Source organism: Chenopodium album, chromosome 9 (genome assembly GCF_948465745.1).
Source record: "Chenopodium album chromosome 9, dcCheAlbu1.1, whole genome shotgun sequence".
In the NCBI taxonomy this organism is placed as follows: domain Eukaryota; kingdom Viridiplantae; phylum Streptophyta; class Magnoliopsida; order Caryophyllales; family Amaranthaceae; genus Chenopodium; species Chenopodium album.
Window position 1 is genome coordinate 18762306 of NC_137842.1, and position 12367 is coordinate 18774672.

General features: G+C 36.1%; 1 protein-coding gene across 1 annotated transcript; it reads left to right on the forward strand.

The window, feature by feature from the left end:
* Positions 1–322: 322 nt before the first annotated feature.
* On the forward strand, positions 323–3765 carry LOC145558460 (xyloglucan endotransglucosylase protein 6-like). The gene is made up of 4 exons (XM_081619710.1): positions 323–566; positions 832–932; positions 1591–1784; positions 3057–3765. Exons 1-4 carry the CDS (start codon positions 389–391, stop codon positions 3478–3480), a joined length of 897 nt encoding a protein of 298 aa, XP_081475836.1. The 5' UTR covers positions 323–388; the 3' UTR covers positions 3481–3765.
* Positions 3766–12367: the final 8602 nt, after the last annotated feature.

Here is a 12367-nt window from a genome sequence, read left to right on the forward strand (position 1 = left end):
GTCATTGCCAACTGTACAGCTATATCACCCAGCTGGAAACCACCAAGTGTCAGTCATCCATTGGTTCTGACCCCACTTAATTATCCTTACCTAAAGCGACCTCACCTTTCTTACAGTGTACCTCCATATTTACAGTCCAGCTCTTTGCCAGCTTTATTTTATTTTCTTAACGGCTATATTTTTTGATATTTAGGGTTCACTTCTCGATAAATTCCTACGTGGACTCTGACGTGGATAGTGACGTGGCTTTTGCTATTTTGCATTGATTTCAAGAGCTTCTTACTCACGCCATCCTTACTTTCTCTCTATAAAAACAGACTCAAATTATTTTTTTGAATCACTCAGCTACTCACTCTCACTCCTTTACTAAATTTTCTCTCTGAAAAAAATGGGTTCTTTTATTGGAAGTAAGAAATTTGCAATTTTTTACCTTAGTTTTGTAGTTTTAGTGATGGCTGAAGTTGTTAGTTCATCTAAATTTGATGAATTATTTCAACCTACTTGGGCTTTTGACCATTTCATCCATGAAGGAGAGCAACTCAAGCTCAAACTTGATAACTTTTCTGGTAATTATTTTCTTTGTTTCTTCTCGGCCTTTATTCGGGTTTAATTGTCAAGTACTCACGTAATTTAAACTAGTAATGTAACATCTAAACTTAGATGGACTTAATTTTTAAGTAATTTAGACTATAGTTGTTGGTTAATATTAATAATACACAACTAAACTTGGGTTAAAATTTCCCGTCGTGTTAATAGTGTAATTTAAACTAGTAGTGTAAGTGTGTAACGACTATTCTAGAGACTAATTGTTGGTCAATTTTGGCTAAACAGGAGCTGGATTTCAATCAAAGAGCAAATACATGTATGGGAAGGTAACTGTTCAAATCAAGCTAGTGGAGGGTGATTCCGCTGGAACTGTTACTGCTTTCTATGTAAGTAATTTATCATTATTATTGTTTAATTTTACCCCAGTTAATTTTTTTTACTGTAACAACAAAAATTGAAGTGAGAAAATTAATTTTTTTTCAGTAAAACAGTTGAGAAGAATTTAATTTTGTATTTATAAAATGATGGGTTCAATATTCAATTGTTTTATCTTTGCTAAAGATAAGAGGTACTGTAGTACTCCTACAGTCATAGCTTGTCAGTTCATTTAAAACATGTGAATTTTATTTGTTTATTTTGTTGTAAAAATTTAGTTAATTCAATTTCATAGTACTCCTTACTTAGAATTTGATAATGTAATGTTCTGTATATTTAGTATTTATTATGAAAGAATTATGAGTTGCTCGTATATTTTAATTAACTAATAATTCGTTAACTAATACAAGTAATTCGTAAAAAGTATGAAGTACTCGTATTATTGTAACATTGTTGTGGTCACCTCATTATATACCAAGGCAATTTTATGTATGGTGTATTGGTGTTTTATTTATTTATCTTAGTGTGATAAAATTGGTAATAATGAGCTTTGATATGAATTGTACAAAATCATTATGGGTTTTAGATGGTCCTCAATTTTTTTCAAAAGAGAAAGAGAATTGGTCCCCTATTCAAGAAATAATTCTCTGAATCTGCTACTGATTGCAGATGTCATCGGAAGGTCCGACTCATAACGAGTTTGATTTTGAGTTCCTAGGCAACACCACTGGAGAACCATATATAGTTCAAACCAATATTTATGTCAATGGTGAGGGCAATAGAGAACAAAGACTTAACCTTTGGTTTGATCCTACTAAAGACTTCCACAAGTACTCTTTACACTGGACTCCCCGCCATGTTGTGTAAGTTATTTTTTTTTTTTCTATGATTTTTTGATGATGGGTGCGACTTAGACCGTATTTAACATTGTTATATTTAATCAAATTAAACATTACCGCATGCGCATGCTATGTAGGTGTGATAGGGTTCAATTATTGGTCTGCAGATTTAACACTCGCCTGTCTTTTTCTATTCAATTATTATTAGTATCTAATACTCCGTAGTATTAGAAATGTGAAGTTTGAAACTTATCAGAAGAAAACAAATTATCAATCTCACGTGATATTTTTGTCAACATTAACTATTGTACATCATTAATTGTCAACATCAGGTTAATTATTTGTGTCTTTAACAAGTAAACAATTGCCTGTGTGAAGAAAAAAAAATATGAATTACTAATACAATTTGTTACGTGTAAATTAAACTATTTATATAACAACTAAATTGTACTTGTAATTAAAATTGCATTGAGTATTGTTGTATAAATGTATGCACGAACAAGAGGCAATTGAACATCAATTCGTTACTATAAACCCAATAAAAATGAATCATTGTTATGGTAGTTGATACGAACATTAGCTATATATCGATTATTATGGTAGTTGATACGAACATTTGTTATATTGATTATAGTACGAATAGTTGAGTTGGTTGTTGTGATAGCCCTCTTTATAAAGATTATCCAAATAATGAATTTTGAACTATATATAGAATATTTAGGTTGTTAGAATTCATAAATGTAGTTTTTGTTAGAACAAGCCTTGCTATAGTAGTAGAGGTTACTTTCATGTGAAGCTGTAAGTCATTTTCCATTGCATTATTCATCACAAATTTCATGATAAAGTTAAGCTCAATTATCGAGTTGATGGAGTACATAGATTCTGTTCATGTGGTAATTAATTAAGCAAAACTTTAGTAATTATATCAGCTTTTAATTAAAGTTGTGTAATTTAATTAATTACACATCTTATTGGACAACTTTATTTAAGCATCTATTCTGACTTTATGTCATGCACTAATGTCGAAAACATCATTCTATTCCCAACCTACTACTTTGCTATGATAAGGTTTACCCTACCATGTACACAAATGCAATGAATTGTTTTACCTCTATGGTCCCCTCAAATGATTGTTGTGCAACAATTTCTCATTTTACTCATTTTGAACTAATTAAATTTAATACCCGTGACTCGGGAATACAAATCGTCTTATTTTCTGTGATGATTAGACTGTTACTTGAGTTAGCGGTTTTACTTGAAGCGTGGAAAAATTTATGTTTGTTTGGCATATTTCAGATTCATGGTAGATGAGACACCCATACGACGACACACAAATTTAGAGCATAGAGGGATTCCCTTTCCCAAAGACCAAGCAATGGGAGTATACAGCTCAATATGGAATGCAGATGATTGGGCTACACAAGGTGGAAGGGTGAAGACAGATTGGTCTCATGCTCCTTTTATTGCTTCTTACCAAGGGTTTGAGATTGATGCTTGTGAGTGCCCGGAGGCGAACGCCACGGCCGCTGATAACATGAAGAGGTGTAGCAGTGGTACAGAGAGAAAATACTGGTGGAATGAGCCTACTATGTCTGAGCTTAGCATCCACCAGAGCCATCAGCTGAAGTGGGTTAAGGCTAACCACTTGATTTATGACTATTGTACTGACACCGCCCGGTTTCCTACTATTCCGGCTGAATGTATGCACCACCGCCACTAGTTACACCACTAGTAGTGGTTGTGGAAAGTGGTGGTTTGTGTATGTTTATGTGTCCTGCTAGATCATAAGGACTTGATCAATCACGTTGTGTAAAAATGAAGGCCAAAAAAAAAAAAAAAAAAAAAAAAACAGCAGAAAAAAAAGGCCTTCCATGTTTCATATGTTAGATAATGTATAAAATGGGTTTCTATTTGTTTCAATTTGACTTGCACTTATATTGTTTTTAATCAAATGCAATTAAAAAAGACATAAAATTGAATTATTCAAAGAACAGGGTAAAATATTTTGACACGAGAAACACATGAAGTAACTAAACTTTTTGGGGGCTCAAGAAGTGAACTAGTGTTTATGATTCATGTGGCACAATTCTTATACTATAGCAAGGCATGTTCACTGGTTCAAGATCGGTTTTATTGAATTGGACTAGAGCGAAGATCGGAAAAATTAAAATTCAAGAATCGGAGATTGGAATAGTTTTAATTGCACCGAACCTACACCAGACCATAAAAACCGATCAAAAATCCGAACTGGACTGGTTTGGAGTTTGGACTGATTTTAGCCATGGTTTTATTTATTTTTTCAATGATTTTTTAGGAAATTTTGATTTTTAACACCACAAAAAATGAAAAAATGGCTTTTAACATTACAAAAAAAAAAAATTAAAAATAAATAAAAATAAAAAAATAAAAATTAACACCACAAAATTTTAAAAAAATTAGCTTTTACCACCAATTAACGGCTGCCATCCAAAATTCCGTTAAGTGGGTCCAATTATATTATTAGTTTATATATAAAAAAAATTAAATTTTTTTAAAAAAAAAAAACCAAAAACCCTAAACTAACCTAGCCACCCCAGCCCCACCTGCCGGAAGCGCGGCGCCACCTGTGCCTCACCATTACCCTCCCGCTACCAGTCTAAAGCCACCGGAAAACCCCCTCCTTCCCTTTCCCCACCCCAAAACCAACAATCACACCCTCAACGGCCACAACCTAAGGCCGTTCGATTTTCAAACAACCATAAAATGGCCATTTACAGGCGAAATCGGCCAATTTTGGCCCTTAATTAGCTAATTTCGGCCCTTAACCAAATTCGACCACTAGCGGCCTTTTTTGATTGCCGATTTTAAGGTGTTTGAAAAAGGCAGCCGTTTAAGGTGGTCTTGGGGGAGGGCTGCCGATTTTGGGTAGGGGAAAGGGAGGGAAGGGATTTACCTGGGGCTGGGAACGGGGTTGTCAAGGTGAGTGGATTGCGGCGGCAGCTTGCCGGAGGCGTGGCTGGCGGAGGAGGTGGGGTGGCTGGGTAGTTTTAGGATTTTCCCTTTTTTAAATTATTATTTTAGACCAATAATATGCTGACACGTAGGCATTGCGGCCCCACTAACGGCTTTCATCCCTAAATCAGTTAAGTGGTGGTGAAAGCCAATTTTTTAAAGTTTTGTGGTGTTAAAATAAAAGGTGTTTTTTTTTAATTTTTTTTTATTTATATTTTATTTTTTTGTAGTGTTAAAAACCATTTTTTCATTTTTTTTGGTGTTAAAAATCAAATTTTCCAATTTTTTAATATTATATAATATAAAAGAAATAAATAAATAATAAGAAAAATGAGTGTTTAATTTCTATTTTAAACGTTTAATGTACTCATAATAGAGATTTTAATTTGTACTCTTCAGTCCAATTGGACGATTTTTCAGCTTGAATCAGTTTTTGAACACCGCTAAAGACATTTTTGAAGATGCGATACTTCAATTCTGTTGTCCCTAATTACTCCCTCTGTCCCTAAAAGAACGACCCATTTGAGTTGATTTTGCGGGTTTTAATAAAGTTAAATAAAAAGAAGTAAAAGTATATTGGAAAGATAAATTTACATTGGGTTTTCAAAAAAGTAGAGAGAGGTAGTAATAAAAGTATATGGAAAAAGAAAATTTTATATGGGGAAACTAATTTTGCACAAATATTGTTGCAAACTAGCATAGTGCCCGTGCGATGCACGGTTTATAAATCAAATTATTAAACCCTTAGGAAAAATAAAAATAAAAACAAAGGTAATTCATTTACTATTAAAGGACTTGTACTAATGGTCAATAAAAAAAAATTAAAGGAACGTTATTTGAATCTCTTTTAATTTTTTTATAATGTTATTTTATTAATTGAAAAATAATTGAATAATACTCTACATTTTTTTTTGAACGGAGAATAATACTCTACATAGCTATATAAGAAGTGAACTAATTTATTTATATCTCCAGTTGAGAAAAAACTAAAATTTTCTTATCATACCATCCGCATCAGTAGCTACAATCAATCTAATATATACATGTTTTATTTACCCGTCGCACTCATTAAATCTATGAGGAAATTCAAGTTTATAACAGGGATAAACTTCAAATGTTTATCCTAGGGTAGGAAGGTCATTTTCTTACCCAGGTGAAGGGTAACTTTGGGAATAAGAGAATGAAAGTAGTTCACGGGCGCAACTCCCCGTTAACGATTTATTGTTTGTGGGACCCATAGCATTTAACCATGGTTAAGCAATTTTGCATCCAGATTCATTTGCTGAACACTGAAGAATTGGGGACGAGCTATTGAATGAGCTCAAAGAATTGAATTAATTCGTATAACTGGTGCCTTAATCCGATTGGAAATCTTTGCACGCGCTTTTACTTCAAACTTCACCGGCTAATGGCGAATGCGGGCGAACAGGTTCGTGTTATTGTCTTACTGTCGAATTTGCTGATTTTTGATTTTTATCATTCAATTATTAAAATTTTGGGGTTTTCATGTTGTGTTGTGTTCTTCAAATTTTGGTATGATGTCTGCATGTTGATTGAAAATCGATTGCTAAGTCTTAATTGTTAACTGCGAATTGATTGATTGGAAATTGAATGCGGAAATGTAAAAATTGACGAATTTGCTAATTGTTGATTTTTATCATGCAATTATGAAAATTTTGAGTTGGGGTTTTCATGTTGCGTTGTGTTTTTTAAATTTTGGTATGATGTCTGCATATTGATTGAAAATCGATTGCTAAGTCTTAATTGTTAACTGCGAATTGATTGATTGGAAATTGATTGCGGTTTGTAAAAATTGTAATCCCCGACCGTTTAAAATTGGGTTCGACTTGAGGATAAAGGAGCGTCTTGTTTGAATAAGATGAATGCATTTGTCGAATTACCTCGATTTTAGTATTGTTATGGACATGTTGAATGTATAGTGGTAACCCTTTCTTTGTGAAGTAGCTGCAATCAGTGTGTCCTTAAGAACACCATGTGCTATTTTGTGTAGGCTCGAGATGCAAAGGTTTCAGGCACTGACTTTCGCTATCAAAAATTCCAATTAGTTCCAGGGCTATTCCAGGTATATATGTAAGCTATGTGCCATCTGCATGTTTAAGTTATGTTTGATAACGTTCCAGTGAAGGTTTTAGCATGTATTTAATTAAGACAGTGCTGTGTTTCCTGTTGTTGTAGGATAATGAGTTGTCTGTTGGCGGTTTTGTCAAAAAAAATCAGGCTGTTCTTTCAGAACGGAGGAGACGGTGTAGTCGGGTAAAGTTTGGTTGTTGATGTATATTCTTGAATCAGTGGTTGTGGATGTATGTTCTAGAATCATTGGTTGTTGTTGTGCCATTAGTAATTGTTTTATTATTGTTTCCAGCCTCCTAACTTGACCTGTCGAATTGAGACTTTTGGGAGGATACTTCAGAGATTTGATTGTAGACGTCGTGGCTGGGTTAAAGAGATGGGTTTTAGTGGATTGTTGAGTATCCCTGGTGACTTGCAACTTCCTAGGCAGATAGGCTATTGGCTAATGTCGCGCATAGATCCTATATCCCGGAAATTAATAGGCTGTGATGGGAAAGAGTTTTTTTTTCCGAAGAATCAGGTGCAATGGGTACTTGGTATACCCAATGGTGGTCTCCCTGTTCCTAGCTACAAAACTATGAATTTGGATGAGAGGGAAAGAGTTGAGGCAATACTTCGAAAGTATGGTAAGTTAATGCAGAGCAAATCTTCGAGGTATTGTGATCGTGTTTATTACTCTAAGAGTATTGCTGTTGATTCTAAGGTAATGGATTTGTTAGAGGGTGTTTGGGGTGAGGAACAGGAAGAAGAATTTAAGACTCTTTTTCTGATAGTATCTCTTCATATGGTGTTGTGTCCAACACAGTCACCTCAACTATCAGTTGACTTGATTCCCGCTCTTGCTTGTGCCATGAGCTGTTCAAGCTATGATTGGTGTGCTCTTGTGATTGATTGCTTGATGGAATCGATTTCCAGTTTCGCATGCCGGTTTTATGGTTCTGGTTTTGCTGTTGGATGTGGTGGCTATTCTATATTTGTTGTGGTATGTATTCGTGTTCCATACAGTTCCTTGCTTGTTTTTGAAGAATACCTTAATGCCTATTATAACACAATTATTTGGTGCAGTTATTCTACTTGGACAGGTTGAACCGGAACCCTGTAGATTGGGGAGTGTTTCCTCGTATTAAAGTCTGGAGTATGAAGCTAATCCGCAGTGCATGTAGGGCTGATCGAATGACCCCGAATGGAGACTACGGAAAATTGGGGGTGGGTGTTTGTTTCCAGTCGGTAATAGTTAATTTACATGTAGTACTTTTGATTAAGTTAATTATGTTGATGTTTCGTGACTGCAGATGTTAGATGTCGCGTACGGTGAGCAGCATCCAAGGTGTGCTAGAGACATGGAAGCCCCAGTATCGAATGAACAGGATGCGTGTGTTTCATCTTCGAGGTTACGAAAGAGGAGGCGAGCAACGACTGATAAAACTCCCTTCATGCGAAAGCTTGATAAGGCAAACTCTGCGGTATGGGCACGGATATTGATTCTTGTTACTATGTTTTTCATCTGATATCTGCTTATACCTTTAATTGGAAATATGCCAATATGTTTCTAGGGTCAAGCTGGTGATAGCATCATTTGCTCGGGTTCTTTTTTATGCCATCGATTCAATGCATTGATAGTGCGGTTGCATGATGCTCATCCCATCATTGATCGGCGTGAAATAACAGTGTTCTTTCCCAACCGTTTAAAGAAGGTTGTTTTCATAACATCGGCCGCAAACTATATGTCCTTTAAACCGTCGGCCATCTTCATATCTCTAAGCCGTTACGAGGCAATCGTTTTGAAGTCGGGGTTTCATTCAATTACTTTAGCAGTGCTAATGCAGGAGGTATTGAGTGTTCTCTACATCATAATCTTTCTCCGTCTATTCTGCTGGTTCTTGTGTGATGGTATGGATTGCATCTTTTATCACCTATGTGTAATTGGTCTGTTTGATAATTTGATGTAGCTTGGACATGTTCCGTCTTTGGTAAGATTGCTCCAGTTTTATTCAAGCCGGTGTAATGCAAGGGCGTATTGGAGGATCAGGCAAATAAGTAACAGCCCCTTAAGACGTAAGTAAATACAGTGGAAATATATCATATGGTGTTGATTATAGTTTGCCCGTCATAAGAATCCAGTAGTTGTCTGGACTGTTTCAAATAATATCTGTTTTCTCTAGACATGTTCTGCGTATGTGTTAAGCAAATTTTCATCTAATCAATTAGTATGTGTTTCTTTAGACATGTTCTGCGTTTGAGTGTGAAATATAGCCTTCACATGTGGTTTTATGTTATGGATTTCCTGTTTAAAAGAAAAAAATCATACAGGCATACGTGTTTTTGTTGTTTAAAATGTTGGCCTATTTCATATATTCAAAAACAAAGTTTGGGCTACACTAAGCAAAGCCCAATATTTTAGCACATAATTGTTAGACAATGCACTTTAAAATAAAACCCACTCACTGTAGATTATCTTACAAAAGGCCACTATTGTTAGCCCAATGGTTTAAAGAGCCACCTTCAATTACAAACTAGTAAATTACTAAAGTACACCCTAAAGGCTAACACTAGGTTTTCCTACACATAGTTCCCAATCCATATAGTCAATAACTAGGAATTCTTACACTTAGGCATATAGTTCCCATGTAGCTGAATCTATACTCTGTTGTATGATTTCGAAGTTGAATGATTTGTTGAATGATATAATCACCAACCCACCAAGTACTCCAACCTTTGATCTCCCACCTACCCTTTGTGTGTTAACCTGTTGACAGATTAGTCGAGCCATGTGGATGGACACTTGGGTTTCTAGCAGCACAATCACATCTGGCAACTGCATCTCTAACAATAGCGCTAGATTAGGTAAGAAACTTTCACGAGCCATATCCCTACAATTCAATATTACAAATGTAGGCTGAGATTTAAGTCCCTTTTCACTCGTCGCGGAAACTGTTAACCGTATACTAGTTTTTCTACCATCTAACGGGTTGTTAGACAACCATGTACCTGTCATCTCCACGAGTTTAAACTGAGTGCCCCATTCAGTTGTACACATCTTTAAGGTGTTACTATAACTGTTAGTAACAAAGGAATGTTGCCCCATCTTCAAGCAACACCTTTCAATTACACTAGGAATTTCTGAAGGTGGGTCTACTAATTCCTTGATAGACCTCGGGATTAAGTGTTGCACACCTATGCCTTTTGAACCACCCTCTTGTAACAGATATTTCCGGACTAGGGTCTTCAATGCAGCAGGCAATAGAGCCAAATCAGAGAGGTCTGGCAAGTGTGCAGGGTACACCTTGTTGTCTCTTGTTATGATGACCATGTCGAGTGGAGTACTACCACTTGCAATCCAACGAGCCACTTCCTTAGCATCGACCACCTTCAGATCTAGTGTTCCATCTGCATGTAATAGCGGGCTTCTAATTTTAGCTATGAGACCTTTACCCAGCTTGGTACAACCGATAACCGGATGCTCTATAGATGTCATAGGCCGTAATTCTTCGGTGTTGACCAGAATGATTCGATTTGGTTTCACTCTTTTATTGTGTATAAGAGCGCTGTTATCGTGAAATGTAGGGTGTTTGTTTCGTTTTAAGGGTGAAATTGTGGATGCATGAATTTGAATTGGATATTCTTCCATAGCTTATTGTTATGAGCAATGATGGTGAAACTAGAATACTGAGAATGTTAGTGTTTGTCATTTGTTTTTATATGCTGAAATGAGGCGGGAATTCTCTCACTGTTTTGGCGCCAAATTAATTTTCCATTTGTTTCTCTGAACTAAGACATTGAATAATGCTTGGGGCCCGCCTTTACTACTTTACCATGACCAAGTAATATTTCTTATATTTTTAAAACTAAGAAACAAGTACGAGATTAACTAATACATGGCAGACATTTAAGCATGAAATTCAATTACATCCTGCTAACAAGAAGACTAATTAACAGCATCCATTCAGTTGCCGTAATACTAAGTATAATCTCCTCAAACATAGTGTTAGTAACACACTTGAGGGTGTTAATACAACTCTAGCTGCACTCATTGCCACTAATCACCTCCGTCTGGAAGTACCCCAGGTGGTTGCGGATGTAACCTGTAACTAGGCTGCCAAGAATGTGTCAATTAGTTAGAACAACAAAGTTAATATGAATCGAGGCACTAGATATATAAAGTAACAGATTTGTTGATTACCAAGACCGTTAATGAGAGGATATTTCCGTAAAGAGTTGCCTGCCGGTGGGTGAAATACGGTTCAACCCTGTTATCCCAAGCTAATAACACTCCGCCTAAGTCACAATCAGCTCCGAAGGAATCGACTCTGTACAGGCCACCCATTGTGTCCTTGACCCGCTCGATCCAGTTTTCGGCAGTCCTTACCTCAGTCATCATAATGATCATGGGCTCGAAACTTCTACGGAGTCGGTTGAAATTTTCTTCAAAAGAAGGCCTATGCACACATCTAGCATTCCATACAACTACAACAACCCCCCTTGGAAATTTCATCATGTTACAGTATGTATCTGCAATCTCAGAACTGACATTAACTTTGTAATATCGTGATTTACTTGCCACTGAAATATGAGATTCAACAAGCAAGGTCAAACCAGACAAGTTTGCTTTGATCTCCAAGACATGAACACCATGTTTTTTAGCCCCAAAGAATATATCACGCGGTTGAACGGGCATAGCAAACACATGTAATTCTTCCGGGTTTATTATAATTTTCATATCGAACACCGGGACCAGTTCTTTAGGGATATACTCAGGACTTGTGTGGCATTGAAGATTACAGAACCACCTCATGAAAACCACTGCACCCTTATGCAAGTACGCTTCGCAGTCGGATATGTTTGGCATATAAGCTGGCCTGACATCGTTCGGCCCGATTTTCATAGCTTTAAATGGAAAAACATACCTTGGCCCGCCTTGATTAGGCCTGCATAGCAAAACGTGCAGTGTGTTTAGATCCATCTTCTTTGCAATATCATCCACGTCTGTTTCATGGTAGTAGTATTCAATGTTGTTGAATTTCAGTTCAGGCTCCGAAGTTGCTAGGACCGTTTTGAAGTAGGTTGTTGGTTGATTAGGGTGGAATGAAACACGGTTAGGGTTGGAACTTGACAACTGTAGGCTCATCACCTGTGTGTATATTGAAGAAGGGATTGTATCCATTGTTATGGTTGTGGGTTAAAATTTTGTCTATCAAGAGGACTGGGTTTAAGTCAAGCTTCCCTCTAATGTCAAAATTGCTTTATAAACAAAATGATGATAGTTATAGGTAAAGTATGTGTAGTTACATCAGCCACTGTTGGAGCAATTGATTCCTGAACACACAGAGAATCATATATTTTGTATAGTCTGCAAGCAATATCCCACCCCTTTTCTATTATTCAATGGTCATATCCTATTTTCATGCTTGGAATAGTATTTACGGACACGTCATAAGAGTAAGACAAACTATTAATATACCAATTAAAATCAATCTCGTGTTCAATTTAGTCGGTGAAATTATATTTTTATGCAGACTGATAATTCA